This window comes from Dendrobates tinctorius, unplaced genomic scaffold (genome assembly GCF_039654945.1).
Source record: "Dendrobates tinctorius isolate UK_male_01 unplaced genomic scaffold, ASM3965494v1 ptg000022l, whole genome shotgun sequence".
Taxonomy (NCBI): Eukaryota; Metazoa; Chordata; class Amphibia; order Anura; family Dendrobatidae; genus Dendrobates; species Dendrobates tinctorius.
In genome coordinates, this window is record NW_027361690.1 from 33,686,523 (window position 1) to 33,712,703 (window position 26,181).

Here is a 26,181-nt window from a genome sequence, read left to right on the forward strand (position 1 = left end):
TGCCTGAGATGCACCAATTTTTTTAAAGAAACATTAAGTTTTTATTAAGGTCTTAAGTAATGTTATTTGTAAAATCAATGGCAGGAATACAGAGGTAGATATTTCTTTTGGAATACAGATATTATTGTTATAATAATATTATGGAATAGAATAGGAAGTTCATTGCGTGTTTTCTCAAGCATGAGACCATGCATTAGAAACTTGTAGCCCTCAGCCCTGTCACACTGGTGGGCGTTCCAGGCAATAAAACAGAGGGGGAATTCTTCACTTAGCACAGAGATCAGCTCCTCCTGACAGAGGAAGGATTATACTGAAATGACAACATCGAGTGCATCTTCAGCACTGAAGCCCACAAAGTCCACTAAGAGATATAAAGGTGCCAGGAGGAACACCAATATCTACAGGGTCCCCCCGCAGAGGTAAGCCAATTTACAGCATATGTGAAACCTTTTATTATTATTGGTGAAATGAACTTTCATGTTTTTTATAACATTATTTTTTGATGTGTTATATACACCATGGAGATAGAAAATAAGAAATATAGTATAATATATTTTTCAGCAGTCAATCTCATCTCAATTGAACTGTATGTTACCAGCTAAAAGTGAAGTATTACATTTGTTGAATTGATGGATTCAGCACCATGGACAGCGGCTGAAATACATGGCTCATTTAATGGGTATTGTGATCGAATAGAAACTGCATTGATTTGTTTTCGATTTAATTTTCATGATTGTTGGTTACATTGTGTTGTAGAAATCTTATGACTAAATGACAACAGTATAACTGAATGTAGTAAGTGTATGTACAGATGTAGCAGAGCTGAATTTGTTACTTGACCATCATGATGGTACTCATAGATATCATTACTTAGTAAAGTTACGGATTGTCCCATGGAAAAGTATTGATTACAGCGTTCAACATGAGGTGTGCCATATAGATCTGCTTCATTAGCATATTAAAATCACCAATGACTAAAATTATTTAACCCTTGACATTGTATGCTGTACATTCCTTGTTGTGATCCTATCTAGTTATTATAATTATTATTATTATTTATTTATATAGCGCCATTAATTCCATGGTGCGGTACATGAGAAGGGGGGTTACATGCACAGTTATAGATATCGTTAACAGTAAACAAATTTACAATGACCGACTGGTACAGAGGGGAGAGGACGCTTAGTTAGCTCATACCACAGAGCAGTGTCACAACCATTATGACAATAAAGTTACCACATTATTTATTTCTTATGCTGAATAATGTAAAAAAAACATAAAGATGGGATTGGTTTCTTTTTTTGGCAATGACACCTACAACTCATCCTGCAAAAAAAAACGTACTTTATTGTTTGTAAAAAAACAAAAAAAGCAAGAAGTTACGTCTCTCAGAATGGGTTGACTTACTTTTTAAAAAGTGTTTTTATGCAAAAGTAAGTAAAACACATTATAGTATATCAATTTGGTTTTGCATATTTAGAAATTGAACAACTCCCAAATAAAGCAATTTAACACCCTTACAATTTGAACACCTTACAAGAAAACCCCAAAAATTATGGGTATTTTTTTTTATTCCCCCTCAGTTCAAAAAATGAATAAAAGTTATTATATATATACATATATATATATATATATATATATATATATATATGTACCAGTAAAATGGAGTCATTAACAAAAAACCCTTTAATTGCTGAATAATTGACAAAATCAAAAGGCTTGACTCTCAGGATACAATGAGGGAAAACAAATGTTAAGACATAAATTGATACATTATTACATGCTATAATTTTTAGACTATATTTATGGTTTGTTTTGTCAGTATTTCAGATGAAGATGAAAATGATGAGGGAAAGGAGGATAATAATGATCCAGAAACTATATTCCAAAACATACAAATCCAGAAGGAAATTGTTGCAAATATCCGATGCAGACCTTGGCCAATGAGACAGAAGCTGCGCTCACTTAAGTATGTTTATATGTGGTGATTTAGTTCTAGTTTTAATAACTGAGCCTAATTCTAGTTCTAGTCATTCTGTTCTAAGTTTAAAAATTGACTCTAGTTCTAATCATTCTGTTCTATGTCTAGTAATTGACTCTAGTACTAGTCATTCGGTTCTAAGTTTAGTAATTAACTCTAGTTCTAGTCATTCTGTTCTAAGTCTAGTAATTGACTCAAGTTCTAGTCTTTCTGTTCTAAGTTTAGAAATTGACTCTAGTTCTAGTCATTCTGTTCTAAGTCTAGTAATTGACTCTAGTTCTAGTCATTCTGTTCTAAGTTTAGAAATTGACTCTAGTTCTAGTCATTCTGTTCTAAGTCTAGTAATTGACTCTAGTTCTAGTCATTCTGTTTTATGTCTAGTAATTAGTTCTACTCATTCTGATCCAAGTTTAAAAATTGACTCTAGTTCTAGTCATTCTGTTATATGTCTAGTAATTGGTTCCAGTTCTAGTCATTCAGTTCTAGGTCTAGTAATTGACATTAGTTCTAGTCATTCCGTTCTAGGTCTAGTATTTGACAATAGTTCTAGTCATTTAGTTCTTGCTTTAGAAACTGATTTTACTTCCAATCATTCAGTTGTTGGTCTACTTATTGGTTCTTCTTATGATGATATAGTTCTTATGATTAGAGATGAGCGACTTTGCCTTTTTTCTGGTCGAGTCGGGTTTCATGAAACCCGACTTTCTCAAAAGTCGGGTCGAACGAAATCGGCCGATTATCGTCAAAAGTCGAAGGTCGGCTGAAACACGAAACCCAATGCAAGTCAATGGGGAACCAAGGTCGGCAGGGAGTGGAGGACAGGAAACACACCTACAGTGCCCATTTTAATGCCAAAAACATCAATTCTTATTACTTAAGCTTGTCAACCTTAATTTACTTTATAATAATAGTTAGGCATTGAAAACTGGAGGTTATTTGGCTAAAGTTGTGCGGGGGGGTAGGGCTGGCTCCAGATATTCATGGGCCCTGGGCCAAAGAGTGTCACTGGGCTCTTTTAACACATGCCACAATTCATGATCTTCTGATACGGCAGAGAAATAGCGGTATAGTACAATGAAAAATACTTCACTTCTTACATCTCATGACTGATATCCATTTTAAATTCTCCAATAGCTCCCAAACCGGACAGTATATTACTCCATACAGTATTATGGCCACCGCATAGTGCGCTATACAGAGTATTGAGGCCCATATATTTCTACATACAGAATCATTGGTGCCATATAATGTTTGAAACAGTATATGATGAGCTCCACATAATGCTACAGTATATGATGGGCCCCATGGATGAAGCTCCACTGTGTTATGGGCCCAAATAATGCTCCATATATAATGGGCCCCATTTCTAATGCTCCAGTGCATAATGCTGCTGCAGTGTCTGATGTCCACCTTTGGAATGCTCCAGTGTATGGTGGGCCTCATATATCATTCTACAGAGTATAGTGCTCCCCAAAAATAGCTGTCTTAACAGTGAAAACAATTAAATAAGTCTCCTCGCTAGGGAATCCCTGTACTAGTCTGGATTCCTCGTCGTCCCCATCTTCCATCTCACTGCATTTGGACTGTTTAGGCAGAGGGCATACAGACGTGATGTCATCGCGCTCTCTGACCAGAATGTCATTGTCAGGAAACGCGGAAGACGTCTTGGTGGTGGGGCAGGGAGAGGTAAGTATTTCAACTTTGCAAGTGCTGTGATCCTAAGCAAGCAGGGGGGCCCACTCGTTGGCGACGGCACTGGCACAGGGCCCCTCATAGTACGCCGGTGTGTCTGGCGGTGGGTGTGCACCCCCACCATCAGAGACACTTGATTCTACTATGAGGGACCTTGTGCCAGTGCCGTTGCCAAACAGTGTGCCCACCCGCCTGTCAAGGGCAACGGCACTCGCACGGGTACGTGCGCCAGGTGGTGACCCCGGCCCTGTGGGGGGGAGGCAGCACAGTTAGGGAGGTGGAAAAATTGGCATATGTTGATGTTGGACATTCAGCAGCTGCAAATGGAGTAATTGGAGAAGTCCGCGGAAGAGGAGGACAAAAGCAAGCCATTTTTCTGGCAACCTACGTGTCAGCAGGGGAGGGTGGGACAAAATCCTTTGAAACCCATGCATGGTTCATTTTAATGAAGGTTAGATCATCAACATTTTGGGTCGACAGACAGGTCCTTTTTTCTGTCAAGATTGATCCAGCAGCACTGAAGACTCGTTCAGATAACACACTAGCAGCAGGGCAAGCGAGCTCCTGTAAGGCATATTGTGCCAATTCAGGCCAGGTGTCAAGTTTACTGGCCCAATAGTCAAAGGGGAATGACCGGTGAGGGAGAACATCGATATGGGAGGAGAAGTAGTTTGCTACCATAGCTGACAACTGCTGTCACCTGTCACTTTCGATCGATGCAGTATTACCAGTCGTGTGAGCGGTACTTAAAAAATCAGTCCACAACATGGTCATGAAACCCCTGTGTCCAACGTCACTTCGCTTGTGTGCACCACGAACACCTCTTTCTTGTTGCCACCTACGGCTTGTTGGAAAAACATCACCGCCGCTGTGTGCTGGGAATGCCTCAAACAAACGGTTTACCAGAGTTGCTTGTTTGTTAGCCAATATTATCTCTAGTTTCTCCTGTGGCATGATGTTTTGGAATTTGCCTTTATAGCGTGGATCCAGGATGCTGGCCAACCAGTAGTCGTCATCGTTCATCATTTTGGCAATGCGGGGGTCCCTTTTTAGGATCTGCAAGGCATAATCAGACATGTGGGCCAATGTTCCAGGAGTCAATGATGCACTGCGAGTGCTGGGTGGAGCAGCACTTTCTGGCAAATCCACATCCCTCCAGTCACGCACAAACCCTGTACCTGACCTTGCCACGCCAACATTTTTTCTTGCCCCCTGTGAAGCATCCTCCTCCCCAAAATAATCATCCCCATCATCCTCCTCCTCTTCCTCTTCTTCCTCCACCTCGTCCACAAGACTTCCCTGAGCAGACAATGACTGACTGTCATCAAGGCTTCCCTCCTCCTCTTCCTCCTCGGCTGCAGATGCCTGCTCCTTAAGGTGCGTCAAAGTTTGCATGAGCAGACGCATAAGTGGGATGCTCATGCTTAGGATGGCGTCGTCTGCGCTTACCAGCCGTGTGCATTCCTCAAAACACTGAAGGACTTTACAGAGGTCTTTCAGCTTTGACCACTGCACACCAGACAACTCCATGTCTGCCTGCAAACTGCCTGCCCGTGTATCCTCCCACAAATGAATTACAGCCTGCCTCTGTTTGCACAGCCTCTGAACCATGTGCAGGGTGGAGTTCCACCTTAGGCGGTGCTTGGGAAGGTGGAGCAATCGCTGCAGCTTCTGCATACGACTGGAGTGTACGGGCGACCAGCGGATGTGTGAGCACAGTCTTCGCACCTTATGGAGCAGGGGTGTTAACTCCGGATAATTATTGAGGAAGCACTGCACCACCAGGTTCAAGGTGTGAGCCAGGCAAGGTATGTGTCTGAGTTTTGAAAGGGCTATGGCTGCCACAAAATTCCGGCCGTTATCACTAACTACCTTGTCTGCCTCAAGATATAGACTGCCCAGCCATGACTCAGTTTGTCGCTGCAAGTAGTCGGCCAGTAACTCCGCGGTGTGTCTGTTGTCTCCCAAACACATCATCTTCAACACAGCCTGCTGACGCTTACCACTAGCTGTTCGATAGTGGGACACCTCGTGTGCAACACTGGCAGCTGTGGATGGAGTGCTCGTGCGACTGCGCTCTGTGGACGAGCTTTCGCTTCTGGAGGAGGAGGAGGGTCGAACGCCTACAGCCAACTGTTTCCTATACCGTGGGCTAGGCAGCACTGTCCCACCGCCACTGTCCCCTGTGGACCCTGCATCCACCACATTAACCCAGTGCACAGTGATGGACATGTAGCGGCCCTGACCATGCCTACTGGACCATGCATCTGTTGTGAGGTGCACCTTTCCACTCACTGATTGCTTGAGTGCATGGACAATGTGGTCTTTCACATGCACGTGGAGGGCTGGGATGGCTTTTCGCCAAAAGAAGTGCCGACTGGGTAGGTCATAGCATGGTACTGCGTAGGCCATAAGCTTGCGGAAAGCTTTGCTTTCAACCAACCGGTAGGGCATCATCTCTAACGAAATTAGTTTGGCAATGTGGGTGTTCAAAGCCAGTGTACGCGAATGAGAGGATGAGTACTTTCTTGTCCTACTCAGAGTCTCTGGAAAGGTGAGCTGGTCTTGAGAGCTGCATATGGTGGAACTAGCGGTGGTCATGGCGGACTGAGAGAGGGTTGGTGATGGTGTTGGTGGTGTTGCTGATGGTTTAGATTCAGTCTTTCATAGCAATAGCACTGTGATTCCATGACTGCTTTGCCCTTGCGACAACACCTCGACATTTGCTGCTGGTGGTGTGCTAACCGGTAGGCTTACAGTGGGGGAAGCAATGTAGCATTGCTGACTACCTTCATTCGGAGCAGGTGCACATGTGGTGCGTGAGGTTTGGTAGTCCGTCCATGCTTGCAAGTGCATGGTGGTTAAATGTCTAAGCATACAACTAGTATTCAAATTTCTCAGATTTTTCCCTTGGCTAAAGGTCTTTGCGCACTTCTTACAGTTAACTTTTGCCTGATCATTAGGATTTTGTTCAAAAAAGTGCCACACTGCACTCTTCCTACTATGGAAGACATTTTGAGACCTTGCACGCTGTGCTAATTTGACCGTCTGGCCAAGCTGTCCCGCAACCCTTTTGGTTTTTGTAACACGTTTTTGGACTGCTACGGTCATGCCAGATAACAGCTGTTGCGATGTCGTTGCCTACTGCGGATCCTCCTCCTCCTCTTCTGAGCTATTGGCAGCAGCACCCTCTTCCCCCAATGGATGGCAATCTGGGTCAACAACTGGGTCGTCCATCACCTCCTCTTCAATTTCATGTGCACCTTCCTCTGTGTCACCATGTAAGGTGGTATAGTATGCGGGAAGGGGCACCTGAGTTTCATCAGGGTCTGATTCTGCCTCAGTACACTGCGAGGACAATGTAGTGCTCTGAGTGAATGTACCAGCAGAAAAATCTAGCAGTGGCTGTGCTTCAGTGCACTCCATGTCAGATTCATCTTGGACTGGGGAATTCACGATTTGACTTGCTAACCCAGGCATGTTATGTGAAAAGAGCTCCATGGAGAAATCGGTAGCGTGGCCTGCCACATCCTTCACTTTTGGTAGGAGTGAAGGACACAAGGTAAGGTGTTGTTCCTGACCAGGAGCCTCCACTGATGACTCAGTGCATTTTTTTTTGCAACTTCAGAAGAGGAGGCGAGAGAGCTGGAGGCTGTGTAAGCAGTGTAAGCCAAAACTTGTTCCTGAAGCTCCGGCTTTAAAAGTGGTTTACCTACTCCCAGAAAAGAGAGCCTTCGAGGCCTTGTGGAGCCATACGATGACGCAGGCTCAACACCTCCTGCCTTAGGTGCTATTGTGCTTTTGCCACTACCAACAGATGCAACACCACCACCATTGGGACCAGCTGGCAATCCCCGCCCACTTCCATGGTGTCTTCCACCATACTTCCTCATTTTTGTGAAAATGTACCCAAATACCACCAGCTATACAGTACTGTAAAACAAGGTAGAAGGTGTATCTACTATTGGTGAGAATTTGAATCTCACTATAGATTTGAGGACGCAGAACTATTGTCTCAGGCCCAGTAGAGATTACTCCTCAATGTAACAGGCTGAAATTGGATGGTGTATGACAAGGTGGAGGGTGTATATAGTATTGGTGAGAATTTGAGTCTCACTATAGATTTGAGGACGCAGAACTATTGCCTCAGGCCCAGGAGAGATTACACCTCAATGTAACAGGCTGAAATTGGATGGTGTATGACAAGGTGGAGGGTGTCTATAGGATTGGTGAGAATTTGAATCTCACTATAGATTTGAGGATGCTGAACTATTGTCTCAGGCCCAGGAGAGATTACACCTCAATGTAACAGGCAGAAATTGGATGGTGTATGACAAAGTGGAGGGTGTCTATAGGATTTGTGAGAATTTTGATCTCACTATAGATTTGAGGACGCTGAACTATTGTCTCAGGCCCAGGAGAGATTACACCTCAATGTAACAGGCTGAAATTGGATGGTGTATGACAAGGTGGGTGGTGTCTATAGGATTGGTGAGAATTTGAATCTCACTATAGATTTGAGGACGCTGAGCTATTGTCTCAGGCCCAGTTTAAATTACACCTCAATGTAACAGGCTGAAATTGGATGGTGTATGACAAGGTGGAGGGTGTCTATAGGATTGGTGAGAATTTGAATCTCAATATAGATTTGAAGATGCTGAACTATTGTCTCAGGCCCAGGAGAGATTACACCTCAATGTAACAGGCTGAAATTGGATGGTGTATGACAAGGTGGAGGGTGTATATAGGATTGGTGAGAATTTGGATCTCACTAGAGATTTGAGGACGCTGACAATGATGCTCTCAGTCCAAATATGGACGCAGGCAGCCTAGTAAGCAGGACTGCTGCACACACAAAAGGGTGGAAAAATGAACGCTTGGTAACTGTGCAGAAAAGAGGAAAAGTATTTTTGCTTTTGAAAAAGCAGTTTGCACAGCAGTGTGCAAACAGCAATGCAGCTCTCAGGGAGCCTTATAAGGCAGCCTAATAACCAACAGAGCTGATGCACAAAAATAGAGCCTCCCCTGTCACTGCAAACAAAGTGTTGTGTTGTAAGTTGAAATCGCTAACAGCAGAAGCAGTTTTTTGGTTCTTCTTCCCTGCCTAACGCTCTTTCTTACTCTGAATCGGCAGCAGCAACCTCTCCCTAATGCTTAGATCGGCAGAAGTATGATGGCGGTCAGCGTTCACGCCCTTTTATAGCCCCTGTGACGCCACACAAAGCCAGCTAATCACTTGCATGCCCTTCTCAAAGATGGTGGTGACCGATGCCTATGTCATCGCGTTGCCCACAGTGTGCGTCCTCCATCATTGACTGAAAAAGGGCGCTGGAAGCATCTTTTGAAACGCGACTTTGGCGCTCTGGTCGCCGACCTCGTGGCCGACCTCACGCTATGGTCGGGTTTCGTTTCATGAAACCCGACTTCAGCGAAAGTCGCCGACTTTTGAATATGACCGACCCGTTTCGCTCAACTCTACTTATGATGACTCCTCTTGTACTGTAAATATAATTTATTTTCTATTTCTATTAATTGTCTAGTTCTAGCCAATCAGCTTTATTTCTAGCAAAATTTTGTTCTGGTCATTTAGTTCAAGTTCAAGCAATTGACTATAGTTATAGTTATACAATGTCAGCTATTAGTCAGTAGTTCAAATACTGACTTTTAATTCTAATTATTTAACTTTATGTCAAGTAATTGATTCTAACTTGGCACTAGAGCTCTAGTATTTGTCTATCTCTATTCAATTCTTGCAATTAAATTTAGTTTTAGATATTCAGTTCTTGGAATGAATTCTGGTTTAAGTAATTCAGTTCTAATTATAGTAATTGACTCCAGTCCTTTTTTTCAAGATATAATCATTGCTTCTAGCTCTAGCTCAAGGGCATACCATCCATAGTGGCATCCCACGCAGCTATAGGGCCCTCATTCTGTGTGAGGGGGCTGCTATGACTTAATTCTTTGTACAGGGTTGTCAAGGACCTCACTTTATGTGAAGGGATGTAAGGGCTCTCAATCTGTGTATCGGCTCTCATACTTTGTGAGAGCCCTTATACTAAGGAGGATGTGGGGGCATCATACTGACAGGTCATGATACTGTGTGGGGGCCATAATACTGTGTGCATGAAGGGGTACTATGGTGATATCATACTATGGGGGCACTTTAGTGGCATCATGCTATGGGGCAATTATACTGTGTTAGTGACATTGTGGGGACATCACACGATTCTGGAGGCACTGTGGAGCCATCATACTTTACATGTGGGGTGAAACTGTGGGGGTTTCATTGTGGAGATACCATACTCAGTGCATGTGTGTAGAAAAGGAACATTTTGGAAGAATCACACTCTATAATGGCCATAGAATATTGCTGATGAGAGGGGGCTTCAATAGCAACATATTTACAGGACATATTTTCAGTGTGTATGCTACCATATATGTCCTTCTACTAGTTTCTAAAAATTGGTGGCCATGACTCTGCAAAATATATATACTGTATATTGTAGACAAGCAGTTGGCAGAATCCTTGATGGGAGGTGTGTATCACCAAGGTGGCAAGTCTCACGAATATGAAACTTGGCTGGGAGTAGAGGGGGAAACACCTCTGGTATTTGCACTGCACTTGAGTGTGGAGGTGAAAAGACCTTGGAAATGTTGCTCAGTTTCTGTCAGAGGTTGTTGGAGCAGGACAAGAAGCTGCGTGCCTGTGTGAATACTGACAACTGCCAAAGAGTTAAATCCTCACAAACAATCTGTGTTTGGAGTATGGGCAGAAATCCTAGAGAACACATGAGATTGCTGTGCAGAAACTGATGAAAGCAGCTGCAGCAGTGCAATCCCAGCTGGAGAAAATGGAGGCGCTTGTCAAGCAGCTGGTCCAGGCTAATATCCAGTTAATATCCAGCAGCAATGACAACAGCTGCAGACTCAGCACAGTCCCAGGTAAGAAAGACGGTAAGAGGGACATTGCAGTAAATGACTGTGAGTGATGACGTGGAGACTTTTCTGATGATTTTTAATAGGGTAGCGGACAGAGAGAAACTGCCTCCAGAACGGTGGCCAGAGGTTCTGGCACCATATCTAACTTGGAAACAGCAATAGGTGTACTTTCACTATGCCAAGGAGCACTGCAAACTAAAGGTAGAGATCGTGTCTCATCTTGGAGAAATCCTTGCAGTCAGGAAACAATGTGTACACCACTGGAACTATCGCAGGGACAAGCCTCATCAGCCTCAGATGTTTGACTTCGTGCACCTGGCATAAAAATGTCTGCAGCCTGAGACTTCTTCACCAGCGCAGATGGTGGAAAGAGTAGTAATGGACTGGTTTGTACACTCACTGCCAAGGCTTAGTCAATGCTTGATTTAACAGGGAGCTCTTCCGATCACCAATGACCAGGTGAGCCTGGTAGAGAAATACTGTGTGGTCGAGGGTTCCTTGGGAAATCAAGAGGCTTTAGGGTATGTGCGCACATTTTGGTAAAATTCTGCTCGGATTCTGCCTCTCTTGGCAGAAAACCCAGATGAAAATCTGTGCGGTTTTGATGTGGATTTGATGTGAATTTTCATGCGTTTTTCTCTGCGGATTTGCAAGCTAAATATATTATGTAGCAAAAAAAAAAAAAGAATTGTGATGTAATTTCCCTGTCAAACATCTTCTTTTACATTCTCCATTGAAGACCATAATATCATTACATACCATGTTCAAATATAATGTTTGCACACACAAAACAAATATAAGTGAATATAATTGTATATATATATATATATATATATATATATATATATATATATATACACAAAGCTGGCAAAGCTGACCACTGCACAGTTTTATAAAAATCAGCTTCTCTACATGTCTGACAGCCATTCCATTCCAACATTCCAATGTCAGTTGAATTCCAACCAGAGTACACCTCATTCTACTTAATGTGCTTCTGATTAGGTGCTCACCTGAACCAAATCTAATTTAGCAAAGGAAAGTATGAAAAACCCTGCTGTGGTGTTCACAATCCTCTTGCAATAGGACAAGCTGGATGGCAAAACAAGTGCTAGTAATATCCCAAAAGTAATAGGAATGAAAAAATAACTTAACCATGCCAAAGGAGTTGAAAAGAAAAGTCTTGAGTGAGGAAAAGAAGGGCTCAATTCTGGCTTTACTAACAGAGGATACAGTGAGCATCATGTTGCCGCCATCCTTAAAATTTCTAAGACGGCAGTCCATTACAACGAAGTCAAGCAGCAGACATTGGGGACAACAAAACGACAGACCGGCAGAGGGCAAAAACGGCTCTCTGACAGAATTGACCGTCTTCTTATTTGAATGTCACTCAGCAACAGCAGGATGACATCAAGTGACCTACAAAAGGAATGGCAAATGGCAGCTGGGGTGAAGTGCACGGCAAGAACAGTTCGTAACAGGCTCCTAGAGGCAGGGCTCAAGTCATGTAAATCTACAAAAAAGCCTTTCATCAATGAGAAGCAAAGGAGAGCCAGGCTGAAGGTTGCCAAAGACCATAAGGATTGGACCACAGAGGACTGGAGTAAGGTAATCTTCTCTGATGTGTCTAAATTTCAGCTTTGCCCAACATCTGGTCATCTAATGGTTAGATGGAGACCTGGAGAGGCGTACAAGCCACAGTGTCTTGCAACCACTTTGAAATTTAAGGTTAATCTTTACAAAGGACGTATGAATCAAGCCGCATACAAGGTTATCCTGGAAAAACAGTTGATTCCTTCTGCTCAGGCAATGTTCGCCAACTTTGAGGACTGTTTTTTACAGCCAGAAAATGCGCCATGCCACACAGCTAGGTCAATCAATGTGTGGATGAAGGACCACCACATCAAATCCCTATCATGGACAGCCCAATCTCCAAACCTGAACCCCGTTAAAAACCTCTGGAATGTAATCAAGAGGAAGATTGATAGTCACAAGTCATCAAACAAAGAAGAACTGCTTACATTTTTGTACCAGGAGTGGCATACGGTCACCCAAAAGCAGTGTGAAAGACTGGTGGAAAGCAGGCCAAGACGCATGAAAGCTGTGGTTAAAAATCATGGTTATTCCACAAAAAATTGATTTCTGAACTCTTCCCAAGGTAAAACATTAGTATTGTTGTTTCTAGATGATTATGAACTTGTTTTCTTAGCATTATTTGAGGTCTGCAAGCACTGTATTTTTTTGTTATTTTCACCATTTCTCATTTTCTGAAAATAAATACAAAATTAAGTGATTGGAAATTAAGACATGCTGTCAGTAGTTTATAGAATAAAAGAGCAATTTACATATCTATAAACAGATATCTATAAACAGAAAGATAGTGAGGAAACACTTAGCTAACATAAATTAACTCAAGTCTCCAGGTCCAGATGAATTACACCCCAGAGTAATGAAGGAGATAGCAGAAGAAATTTTTGAACCACTCTCCATAATCTTTGAAAATTCATGGAGAACAGGAGAAGTCCCAGAAGACTGGAGGCTGGTGAGTCTGAATTCTATACCAGGAAAGATCTTTGAACAAATTATTAAACAACATGTATGTAAGTACCTGGATAAGAATGAAGTGACTAATCAGAGTCAGCATGGGTTTGTAAATAATAAGTCATGTCAGACTAACTTAATTTCCTTCTATGACAGAATCATTGACTGGGTGGATCAGGAAAATGCTGTAGATATAGTATATCTTGACTTCAGTAAAGCATTTGACAAAGTATCTCACACCATCCTTATTGAAAAAATGACTAAGTATGGAATGGACAAAGCAACTGTTAGGTGGATTCATAACTGGCTTAGTGATTGGACTCAAAGAGTGGTCATAAATGGCTGCACATCCAGTTGGAAGAATGTCTCAAGTGGGGTACCACAAGGTTCTGTCCTGGGCCCTGTATTGTTCAACATCTTTATCAATGATTTAGATGAAGGAATTGAGGGCACACTGATTACATGTTAGGCGTCGGGTTCCTGCAACAGCACAGCAGGAATCCAGAGCCTTGCATTCAGCGGTCTCCCATTCTCCACCGACCGCTCAGGAGCCTGCACAGCTGTCCCGGCATTCCAGATGCCCTGTTCAGACCAGCTCTGTGGGTCTGGTTATTGCTGCCACCTCTGGACCAGCAATAGCAGTGCAGCCTGCTCTGCAGCAAGCCACTCCAGAGGCTAAGTCCTCCCGTCACGCTACTGGGCATGCTCACGAGACGATCTCCCATTGGAGATTGGGAGGCACATGCTCAGGTCCTTCTCCGGATCTGATTGGTCCATCTCAGAGATCTGGAAGCTTTCGGAAGGTCCCGGCTTTAAAAGGGTCACATGGCCGCTCGGCATACGCTAGTATAGACTCTAGTTGCTATCTGTGTGAAAGATGATGGATGCATGTACCTGCGAATGACTTATTAAGATCCCCTCCCTCTGATACTATGTGTGTGGATAGGGACTTAGTCATAGAGTCTGCGTCAGTCAGTGGCACGCTACAGGCCACAGTGCACATATCACAGAACTAGCACCCGACAGTGCGGCCCCTTTTGGGCATTGTCATATTGCAGCTGGATCATTCGCCGTGCTGCAGTCAGCAGCACTTGTTGGCGTCCGCGGTAGCGACGCCGCACGCACGGTAGGTCTAGACGGACTTTTACCCTGAGTCTTGGGCCTAGTCCTGTGACCATATATCGTGCGTGCACACCGCTGAGACCTGTGAGGTCAATAGGCTCGGCATTTATGTTTATGTCTTAGGCGCCTCTGTGATAATAACAGAGCTCGCCAGCGCACGCCGGGTGACGTTCAACCCGCGTGTGCCATACCACCATATTGTGCGTCTGCCATTATATAGCAGCAGTTTAACACCTCTGCACGGTCGACTCCGGGCGGCGAACGCACTTTCTTTTATTTAATATTTAGTGCGTTCCACCGTCCCTAACATTATACTAGCGCCAGGGTCTGGCTAGTAATGGCGGACCAGCAGCAACTACTGCAGTACATTCGGCAGCTGGAGGGCAGGTTGGCGGCTCTTGAGAGTCCCACCTCAGCTGCGAAGGTTACTGCGGCCGCTGCACAGGCAGTTGCAGAGGCTGTCTCTCATATGCCCACACCCACACCTGCACCGACTTTATCCCGTCTCCCGTTGCCCGACAAGTTTTCGGGTGACAGCGCCACCTGTAGGGGTTTCATGAGCCAGTGCTCTATTCAGCTTGAGCTACTAGCCGCACGGTTCCCTACAGAGCGGGCTAAGACCGATTTCACATTTGCGCTTTATGGCGCAGCGATGGCCTGCGCACGGCCGCCGCTAAGCCCTGCCCCCTGCCATCTCCCTGCCCGCCCCATCCGATCATCGCCGCCTACTAGCGCACATGGACACTTGTTATCTGCGCACCCTATCTTTAGCATAGGGTGCGCAGATTGTGCGCTGGTCATGTGCTAGCAGGATTTTGCCATGCGCTGCGCACTTTTGAAGGTGCTCCGTGCGCTGCGCACTTTAGAAGGTGCGCCCGTGTGTGCCGAACGCAGCATGTTGCATTTCGGCGCGCACGGAGCACCTTCAAAAGTGCGCAGCGCACGGAAAAATCCTGCTAGCACATGGCCAGCGCACAATCTGCGCACCCTATGCTAAAGATAGGGTGCGCAGATCGCAAGCGTCCATGTGCGCTAGTAGGCGGCGATGACCGGATGGGGCGGGCAGGGAGCCGGCAGGGGGCGGGGCTTAGCGGCGGCCGTGCACAGGCCGTCGCTGCGCCATAAAGCGCAAATATGAAACCGGCCTTAGGCGGGGTTTATTGTCTCCCTCCTGTCGGGCAGGGCGTTAGAGTGGGCTACGCCATTGTGGGAGCGTGATGATCCCGTGGTTCTGAGCACTGCTCAGTTTCTAACGTCCTTAAAGCAGGTCTTTTTGGGACCACGGGTCACTCACGACACCTCTCTCCAGCTATTAGCCCTAATATAGGGATCCCTCTCAGTCAGCCATTACGCCGTCCGTTTCCGGACACTGGCTTCCAAGCTGGAGTGGCCAGATAAGACACTCGTCCCTGTGTTCTGGAGAGGGTCAGCAGAGCATGTCAAAGATGCTCTAGCTACTAGAGAGGTCCCCGTAAGTATGGAGGAGTTGATTGCCATTTCCACCTGCATTAATCTCCGGTTTACGGAGCACGGGCTGGAGCATGCACAATCCAGACAAAGGGTTAAGTTGTCTCCCACTTTCTCCGAGCTGCTAGAGCTTCCCACTCAGGAGATTATACCTTCTGAACCCATGGAGGTGTCTTGCACCGGTCCCAAGCCGCTTCCGGTTCGAAGCCCCGCACACTTTTACCAGTGCCGGCAGTTTGGCCACTCGGCTAACACGTGTCCACAGCGGTCGTAGGTGGGGGTCTATCTGATATGAAACCTTTCTCCCCCAAACCGGTATTCCGAGGGACGTTAGATAGCGGGACGTCCACCTGGGAGGTAGAGGTCACAGTGGATTCCGGGGCAGAAGGGAACTTTATGTCCTCGGCCTTCTCCCAAAAGCACGCTATTCCGCTGGTGTTATTTCCCCAACCCTTGACCATCAGGGTGGTTAATGGTGCGCCTTTGCCATCTCAGGTTACCCACCAGACAGCACCCCTAGGGCTCTCAATCTCACCATCCCACCATGAGACCTTGTCCCTGTTCAGTTTGCCAGATGGCATCGACCAGGTGCTTCTCGGAGTTCCCTGGCTCTGTTGCCATTCCCCTCATATAGATTGGTCTTCAGGGAGTATACTGGGTTGGAGCAAGGACTGTGAATGAAGGTGCATGAGGGGCAGTGTTCAAGTAACCTCCACAGAGGTGCCCGCGGATCTTTCCATGCTTCCTAGACGCTACCGGCAGTATGCGGACGTCTTCTCCAAACAATCTTCCGAGATGCTTCCTCCGCACCGTCCTTACGATTGCCCGATAGATCTATTGCCAGGCGCGGAACCTCCTAGAGGCCGCATGTATCCTCTATCACTCCCCGAGATGGAGGCTATGTCACAATATATGCGGGAGAACCTGGCAAGAGGTTTTATCAGAAAGTCGGTGTCGACCGGCTGGTGCAGGGTTCTTCTTCGTGCAGAAGAAGAGCGGAGAGTTGCGCCCCTGCATTGACTACAGTGGTCTCAACGCCATTACAGTGAAAAACAAATACCCTCTTCCTTTGATCTCTGAGTTGTTTGACAGGTTGCGAGGGGCCCAGATCTTTACGAAATTGGATCTACGGGGGGCGTACATCCTGATCCGCATACACGAAGGAGACGAGTGGAAGACAGCCTTTAATATCAGGGATGGCCACTATGAATAATTGGTCATGCCCTTCGGCCTCTGTAATGCGCCTGCTGTCTTCCAGGACTTCGTAAATGACGTCTTTCTCGATATGCTCTCTACCTCGGTGGTGGTCTGTCTGGAAGACATCGTCATCTTTTCTCCAGATCTGACCTCTCACCAGAGAGACGTCTGCAAGGTCTTCGACTGTTTGTGGGCGAATTATCTCTTCGCCAAGCTGGAGAAGTGCCAGTTTGAGCAGGAGTCCTTGCCGTTCCTGGGCTACATCATCTCGGCCCAGGGGTTGGCTATGGATCCTGCCAAATTACAAGCAGTAATGGACTGGCAGGAGCCCCATTCTCTGAAAGCGGTGCAACGCTTTTTGGGGTTCGTTAATTATTACCGTCAGTTCATTCCCCACTTCTCCACACTGGTAGCTCCTTTGGTTGCTCTCACCAAGAAAGGAGCCAATCCTAAGGTTTGGTCAGGGCAGGTCTCCACAGCCTTCTCCTCTCTGAAGATCCATTTTGCTGGCGCTCCTATCCTCCACCGTCCCGATGTGGATAAACCGTTTATCCTAGAGGTGGATGCCTCATCTGTCGGTGCAGGAGAAGTCCTTTTCCAGAAGTATGCTCAAGGTCGGAAGCATTCCTGCTTCTTTTTCTCAAAGACCTTCTCACCGGCGGAGAGGAACTACTTCATCGGGGACAGGGAGTTGCTGGCCATGAAATTGGCCTTTTCCGAGTGGAGACATCTCCTGGAGGGAGCCTGCTTTCCCTTTCAGGTGTACACTGACCATAAAAACCTGGTCTATTTACAAACGGCCCAGCGATTGAACTCTCGTCAAGCTAGGTGGTCACTCTTCTTCTCCCGCTTCCGCTTCGCCTTGCACTATCTGTCTGGAGAGAAGAATGTCCGTGCGGATGCTCTCTCACACTCGGTGGTCTCAGCAGAGGAAGAGGAGGCTGAGCCTTGGCTAATTGTCCCCACTGAGAGCCTGAGGACCGTGGCTCCGGTTGCTCTTGAGGCAGTACTGCCAGGCAAGACCTTTGTCCCTCCTCGCCTGCGACCAGAGGTCCTCGCGTGGGCACACGCGTCCAGGGTGGGTGGTCACTTTGGCATTAAGCGGACCACAGAACTCCTGGCAAGGTCTTATTGGTGGCCGCACATGGCTCGGGACACTAATGAGTACATTCAAGCAAGCGTCTCTTGTGCTTGGAACAGGTCTTCAAGGCAGAGGCCGGCTGGGTTACTGTATCCCTTGCCGGTGGAAGACAGACCCTGGGAGATGGTCGGCATGGACTTTGTGGTCGGTCTGCCCAAGTCCAGTGACAGCATGGTCATCTGGGTGGTCACCGATCATTTTTCTGAAATGGTGCATCTGGTGCCACTCGCGCGGCTGCCTTCCGCTCGCGGTCTCGCCGCACTGTTCATAAAGCATGTATTTAATTTGCATGGTATGCCGGACAAAATAGTCAGTGACTGAGGTCCCCAATTTGCATCTCGGTTTTGGAGGGAGCTCTGTAGTTTTCTCAGTATCGAGCTAAACTTGTCCTCCGCCTATCACCCCGAGACAAACGGGTTGGTTGAGAGAGCCAATCAAACTCTGGTCACGTACCTGCGACATTTTGTTTCTGCCAGGCAGGATGACTGGGCATCCTTACTACCGTGGGCTGAATTTGCCCTGAATAATGCAGTGGCTGATTCCACTGGTCAGACGCCGTACCTTCTTAATTATGGCCAGCATCCGCTCGTTCCTGTCTCGATGCCAGTATCTTCCACTGATTCCAGGGTGGCAGACTGGGCAGTGGAAGATCGCAACATTTGGGATCACACCCAGGATGCTATTCGAGCCTCTAAAGAGAGAATGAGAGCGTTCGCCGACACACATCAGTGCCCAGCTCCAACTTTTGCCCCTGGCGACTTGGTGTGGCTCTCTGCCCAAAATATCAGGCTGCGGGGTGAGTCCTCCAAGTTCGCTCCACCATACATTGGTCCCTTCAAGGTCCTCGAGTGGATCAGTTCAGTGGTCTACTGTCTGGCACTTCCAGCACACTTGGCCATCTCTGATGTCTTCCACGTGTCCTTTCTCAAGCCTGTTCACATGGCTCGGTTTTCTGAGTCATCTGCCGGGACATCAGACTTGTCTTCGGACGAGTTTGAGGTCAACGCCATTGTGGGACACAGGATTGTGCATGGCAAAAAATTGTATTTGGTGGACTGGAAGGGTCATGGCCCAGAGGCCCGGACCTGGGAACCAGTGGAGAACATCCACGCCCCGCTCCTGATCGCAGCATTTGAGCGTAGCGAGGCTCAGAGGGAAGGGTGCCCTAGGAGGGGGGGTAATGTTAGGCGTCGGGTTACTGCAACTGCACAGCAGGAATCCAGAGCCTTGCATTCAGCGGTCTCCCATTCTCCACCGACCGCTCAGGAGCCTGCACAGCAGTCCCGGCATTCCAGACACCCTGCTCAAACCAGCTCTGTGGGTCTGGTTGTTGCTGCCACCTCTGGGCCAGCATTAGCAGCGCAGCCTGCTCTGCAGCAAGCCACTCCAGAGGCTAAGTCCTCCCGTCACGCTACTGGACATGCTCACGAGACGATCTCCCATTGGAGATCGAGAGGCACATGCTCAGGTCCTTCTCCAGATCTGATTGGTCCATCTCAGAGATCTGGAAGCTTCCGGAAGGTCCCGGCTATGAAAGGGTCGCATGGCCGCTCGGCCATGCGCTAGTATAGACTCTAGTTGCTATCTGTGTGAAAGATGATGGATGCATGTACCTGACTCATTAAGATCCCCTCCTTCTGATACTACATGTGTGGATAGGGACTTAGTCATAGAGTCTGCGTCAGCCAGTGGCACGCTACAGGCCACAGTGCACATCTCACAGAACTAGCGTCCGACAATGCGCCCCCTCTTGGGCATTGTCGTATTGCAGCTGGATCAGTCGCCGCGCTGCAGTCAGCAGCATTTGTTGGCATCCGCGGTAGCAACGCCGCATGCACGGTAGGTCTGACGGACTTTTACCCTGAGTCTTGGGCCTAGTCCTGTGACCATATACCGTGCGTGCACACCACTGAGACCTGTGAGGTCAACAGGCTCGGCATTTATGTTTATGTCTTAGGCACCTCTGTGATAATAACAGAGATCGCCAGCGCACGCCGGGTGACGTTCAACCCGCGTGTGCCATACCACCATATTGTGCGTCTGCCATTATATAGCAGCAGTTTAACACCTCTGCACGGTGGACCTCGGGCGGCGAACGCACTTTCTGTTATTTAATATTTAGTGCGTTCCACCGTCCCTAACATTACATTTGCTGATGACACAAAGCTAGGAGAGATAGCTAATGCTAGAGAAGAGAGAGAGGATTCAAAAAGATATAAATAAACTGGAGCAGTGGGCAGCAACTAAAATAATGGTTTTTAACAGATAAAAATGAAAAGTACTACATCTGGGCAATAAAAATGAAAAAAGCATATACAGAATGGGAGGAATAGGGCTAAGTAACAGCACATGTGAAAAATACTTGGGTATACTAATAGATCATAAACTGAACATGAGTCAATAGTGTGATGCAGCAGCAAAAAAGGCAAATGCAATTCTGGGATGTATTAACAGAAGCATACAGTCTAGATCACGTGAAGTCATTATCCCCCTCTACTCCTCTTTGGTCAGACCTCATCTGGAATAGTGCGTCCAGTTTTAGGCACCAAATTTTACATAGACATCAACAAACTGGAGCAAATTCAGAGAAGAGTGACCTGAATGGTGACCTGTCTGCAAACCATGTTCTATGAGGAAGAGTTGCAGGATCTGGGAATGCATACAAAAAGAAGACTGAGAGGAGACTTAATAGCTGTCTACAAATATCTTAAGGGCTGTCACATTGTAGAAGGATCATCTTTATTCTCATTTGCACAAGGAAAGACTAGAAGCAATGGGATGAAACTGAATGGGAAGAGACACAGATTAGATATTAGAAAAAACTTTATGACAGTTAAAGTGATCAATGAGTGGAACAGGCTGCCACGAGAGGTGGTGAGTTCTCCTTCCATGGAAGTCTTCAAACAGAAGCTGGACAGACAGCTGTATGGGATGATTTAGTGAATCCTGCTTTGAGCAGGTGGTTGGACCAGATGACCCAGGAGATTCCTTCCAACTCTACCATTCTATGATTCTATGAATTTACATTTTACCCAAAAAAACACCTATAAAGAGAAAAATCAGACAAAATGAAAATTTTGCAGTGGTATCTTAATTTTTGCCAGAGCTCTCTCTCATATATATATATGAGGGTATCTGTCTGATATGTATGACAGAGGGGACAGATACCCTCCTGCTCTGTGGCCTCCCCTCTAACACTCTTGCACCCCTCCAATCTAGTCTAACCTCTGCTGCTCGACTAATCGACCTGTCCCCCCCACTATTCTCTGGCCTCTCCCCTCTGTCAATCCCTGCATTGGCTCCCTATTACCCAAAGACTCCAATTCAAAACCCTAACCATGGCATACAAAGCCATCCACAACCTGTCCCCCTCATACATCTCGGAACTTGTATCCCGGTACTTACCTACACGCAACCTCCGATCCTCACAAGATCTCCTTCTCTACTCCCCTCTTATTTCTTCTTCCCACAATCGCATACAAGATTTCTCCCACGCATCACCCCTACTCGGTCACTCTCTACCACAACATATCAGACTCTAGCCTAATAGAGAAACCTTCAAAAGAACCTGAAGACCTACCTCGTCTGACAAGCCTACAACCTGCAGTAACCACTGATTGACCAAGCCACTGCACGACCAGCTTTAACCTCGTCTAATGTATCCTCACCCATCCCTGGTAGATTGTGAGTCCTCGTGGGCAGGGTCCTCTCTTCTCCTGTACCAGTCACGACTTGCATTATTTAAGATTACATTACTCGTTTTTATTAGGTATACCCCTTTTCACATGTAAAGCGCCATGGAATAAATGGCGCTTTACATGTGATTACATTATGATTAGGTCACCAAGGAGGATAGCCAGGGAATAAGCTAGGCAACCAGAAAACCAGAAAGGTTGGTAACTTAGCGGATTGCAGACCCCTAAAACTAACAACACAGCTAGAATTAGCCATGGGACGTACCTACGATGCCCTAGACGCCTCGGCACAGCCAAAGAGTTAACTAAGCCTAAAGCAAGAAAGGGTGAAGTCCACCTTTGGAATGTTCCAGTGTATGGTGGGCCCCATCTATCATTCTCTAGAGTATAGTGCTCCCCAAAAATTGCTGTCCCAACATTGAAAACAATGAAATAAGTCTCCTCGCTAGGGAATCCCTGTACTAGTCTGGACTCCTCGTCGTCCCCATCTTCCATCTCACTGCACAGTATTTCAACCTTGCAAGTGCTGTGATCCTGAGCAAGCAGGGGGGGCCCACTCATTGGCGACGGCACTGGCACAGGGCCACTGATAGTACGGTGGTGTGTCTGACGGCGGGTGTACCGAACCTGCACTTTCATCTGCAGCTTCCTCTTTGTCACCGTGTAAGATGGAACTGTATATGGGAAGGGTAACCTGAGTTTCATCAGGGTCAGATTCAGGCCGTGTAGCGTGCGAGGGGAATGTAGTGGTCTGGGTCAATGTACCAGCAGATTCATCGAGCAGTGGCTGGGCATCAGTGCACTTGTGTCGCCCCCAGGAGTATGGTCGCCACATTGGCATTACCTTCCTCCTAGGGAGTGTGATGTCATGCTTGGGAGCAACGAAGGATCTCTCTAGCAGGTTAACTTATTGGGCGGCATTATTCCCACGAGTCACGACCCTCCAAACAGCGTTCATGAAGGCAAAGTGTTTGTTTTACGTGGGCAGTATGGTTGCAAAGCTGAACCTTAAAGGAATGTCCAGAAGGGCACCACCAGGAGTGGAGCTTACGGCGTAATTTGACTCAACATGGGCAACCTCAACCATCCAGCCACAAAAAAGATGCACACATTGCAAGCTTAATTCCGTTAACGAATGAGACTCCGTCATGCCCCGCGGTCCGAGTCCGGCTTACTAGCGGGACACGCGAGGCTCTGGCACATGAGATTGGCCAATAACTGGTGTGTCATGCCCTTACATGTCCGTGGCTGCATGTGCGCTACACTGAAAAGGCCAGCGTTTGTCGCTTACAGGTGCAGATAACCCGCTGAACAACGTTAGTGATGGGGATCTGGGATTACAATTATTACCCGCGAACGATGATTTCCCAGTAAGTGCAGGTCAACCGCAGTTCCGGAAATAGGCCTAACCGTCATTCCTGAAAAAATGAAAAACTTACGTGTGCAAACCACAGGTGCTGTAGCTTGCTTAACAGCTCGCCAGCCGTTCTCAGGCCCAGTATGGATTACACGTGATTGCACAAAGGTGAGAAAGGGTACCGTATCCCCGGATAACATGTATGGATAGCATAGTGTACACATTCAAAATATATGTCTATAGATCAGGAGGCAGGCTCAGACGGTGTCAGGCCCAGTATGGATTACACGTGATTGCACAAAGGTGAGAAAGGGTACCGTATCCCTGGATAACATGTATGGATAGCATAGTGTACACATTCAAAATATATGTCTATAGATCAGGAGGCAGGCTCAGACGGTGTCAGGCCCAGTATGGATTTGACGGCCCAGACTACACAGCGGAGGAGCAGGGAGAGGTAAAGATTGCAAATGCTGGGGCCCTGCCCAAGCAAGGGGGGCCCACTCGTGGGCGTCGGTACTGGCACTGGGCCCCTCATAGTACGGCGGTGTGTCTGACGGCGGGTGTGCACCACCACCGTCAGAGACACTTGATTGCACTATGAGGGACCATGTGCCAGTGCCCGCACCCAAGAGTCGGCCTACCCACCTGTCCAGGGCAACGGCACTCGCACGGTTTCGTGCGCTAGGTGGTGACCCCGGCCATGGGGGGGGAGGCAGCACAGTTAGGGAGTTTTAGAAAGTGGCATATGTTGATGCTGGACATTCAGCTGATGCAAAAGGCGAAATTGTTCAAGTCCCAGGAAGAGGAGGACCAAAGCAAGCCATTTTTCTGTCACCCTATGTGTCATCAGGGGATGGTGGGACAAAACCCTTGGAAACCCATGCATGGCTCATTTTAATGAAGGTTAGATCATCCACATTTTGGGTTGACAGACGGGTCCTTTTTTCTGTCAGGATTGATCCAGCTGCACTGAAGACTCTTTCCGATAGCACACTTGCAGCTGGGCAAGCGAGCTCCTGTAAGGCATATTGTGCCAATTCAGGCCAGATGTCCAGTTTAGCGGCCCAATAGGCAAAGGGGAATGACCTGTGCGGGAGAACATCGATATGGGTGGAAAAGTAGTTTGTAACCATAGTTGACAACTGCTGTTTCCTGTCTCTTTCCATCGGTGCAGTATTACCAGTTGTGGGAGCGGTACTTGAAAAATCAGTCCACAACATTGTCATGAAACCCCTGTCTCCAATGCCAGTTCTGCTGTGTGCACCACGAACACCTCTGCCAAGCCCATATGGCTCGTGTGAGAACCATTACCGCTGCTGTGTGCTGGGAATGCCTCAACCAACCGGTTTACCAGAGTTGCTTGTTTATTAGCCAATATTAGGTCAAGGTTCTCGTGTGGCATGATGTTTTGTAATTTGCCTTTATAGCGTGGATCCAGGATGCTGGCCAACCAGTAGTCGTCATCCTTCATCATTTTGGCAATGCGGGGGTCCCTTTTTAGGATCTGCAAGGCATAATCTGACATGTGGGCCAATGTTCCCGGTGTCAATGATGCACTGCGAGTGCTGGTTGGAGGAGCACTTTCTGGCAAATCCACATCCCTCCAGTCACGCACAAACCCTGTACCAGACCTTGCCACGCCAACATTTTCACTTGCCCCACGAGATGCATCCTTCTCCCCTAAGTAATCATCCCCATCATCATCCTCCTCCTCCTCTTCTTCCTCCACCTCGTCCAGGAGAGGTCCCTGAGCAGACAATGGCTGAATGTCATCAAGGATTCCCTCCTCCTCTTCCTCCTCGTCAACATTGGCTGCAGACGCCTGCTCCTTAAGGTGCGTCAAAGTTTGCATGAGCAGACGCATAAGTGGGATGCTCATGCTTAGGATGGCGTCGTCTGCGCTTACCAGCCGTGTGCATTCCTCAAAACACTGAAGGACTTTACAGAGGTCTTTCAGCTTCGACCACTGCACACCTGTCAACTCCATGTCTGCTCTCAAAGTGCCTGGCCGTGTATCCTCCCACAAATGCATTATGACCTGCCTCCGTTCGCACAGCCGCTCAACCATGTGCAGGGTGGAGTTCCACCTTGTTGCAATGTCGATAATGAGGCGGTGGTTGGGAAGGTGGAGCAATCGCTGCAGCTTCTGCATACGAATGGAGTGTACAGGCGACCGGCGGATGTGCGCGCACAGTCTTCACACCTTCTGGAGCAGGGCTGCTAACTCCGGATAATTGTTGAGGAAGCACTGCACCACCAGGTTCAAGGTGTGAGCCAAGCAAGGTATGTGGCTGAGTTTTGAAAGGGCTATGGCTGCCACAAAATTACGGCCGCTATCACTAACTACCTTGCCTGCCTCAAGATGTATACTGCCCAGCCATGACTCAGTTTGTCGCTGAAACTACTCGGCCAGCACCTCCGCGGTGTGTCTGTCGCCCAAACACATCATCTGCAACACAGCCTGCTGACGCTTTCCACTAGCTGCTCGATAGGGGGACACCTCGTGTGCAACAGTGGCAGCTGCAGATGGAGTGCTCGTATGACTGCGCTCTGTGGACGAGCTTTCGCTTCTGGAGGAGGAGGGTCGAACGCCTACAGCCAACTGTTTCCTATACCGTGGGCTAGGCAGCACTGTCCCACCACCGCTGTCCCCTGTGGACCCTGCATCCACCACATTAACCCAGTGCGCAGTGATGGACACGTAACGGCCCTGGCCATGCCGTCTGGACCATGCATCTGTTGAGAGGTGCACCTTTCCACTCACTGTCTGCTTGAGTGCATGGACAATGCGGTCTTTCACATGATGGTGGAGGGCTGGGATGGCTTTGCGAGAGAAGAAGTAGCGACTGGGTAGGTCATAGCGTGGTACTGCATAGGCCATGAGTTCGCGGAAAGCTGTGCTTTCCACCAACCGATAGGGCATCATCTCTAATGAGATTCGTTTGGCAAACCCAGTGTACGCGGATGAGAGACTGAGTACTTTCTTGACCTACTCATAGTCTCTGGGAGGGTGAGCTGGACTTGAGAGCTGCATATGGTGGAACTAGCG

The 26,181-nt window shown here is 47.2% G+C and overlaps 1 protein-coding gene across 1 annotated transcript in view; it reads left to right on the forward strand.

Moving 5' to 3' along the window:
• The first annotated feature begins 279 nt into the window (after positions 1-279).
• Positions 280-26,181, forward strand: part of TMC3 (transmembrane channel like 3) — a 152,626-nt gene continuing 126,724 nt past the window's right edge. Inside the window, exons 1-2 of the mRNA XM_073568572.1 lie at positions 280-419; positions 1,823-1,969. Coding sequence (XP_073424673.1) covers positions 316-419; positions 1,823-1,969 — 251 coding nt within the window. The 5' untranslated portion in view covers positions 280-315. The remainder of the gene's footprint in view (positions 420-1,822; positions 1,970-26,181) is intronic.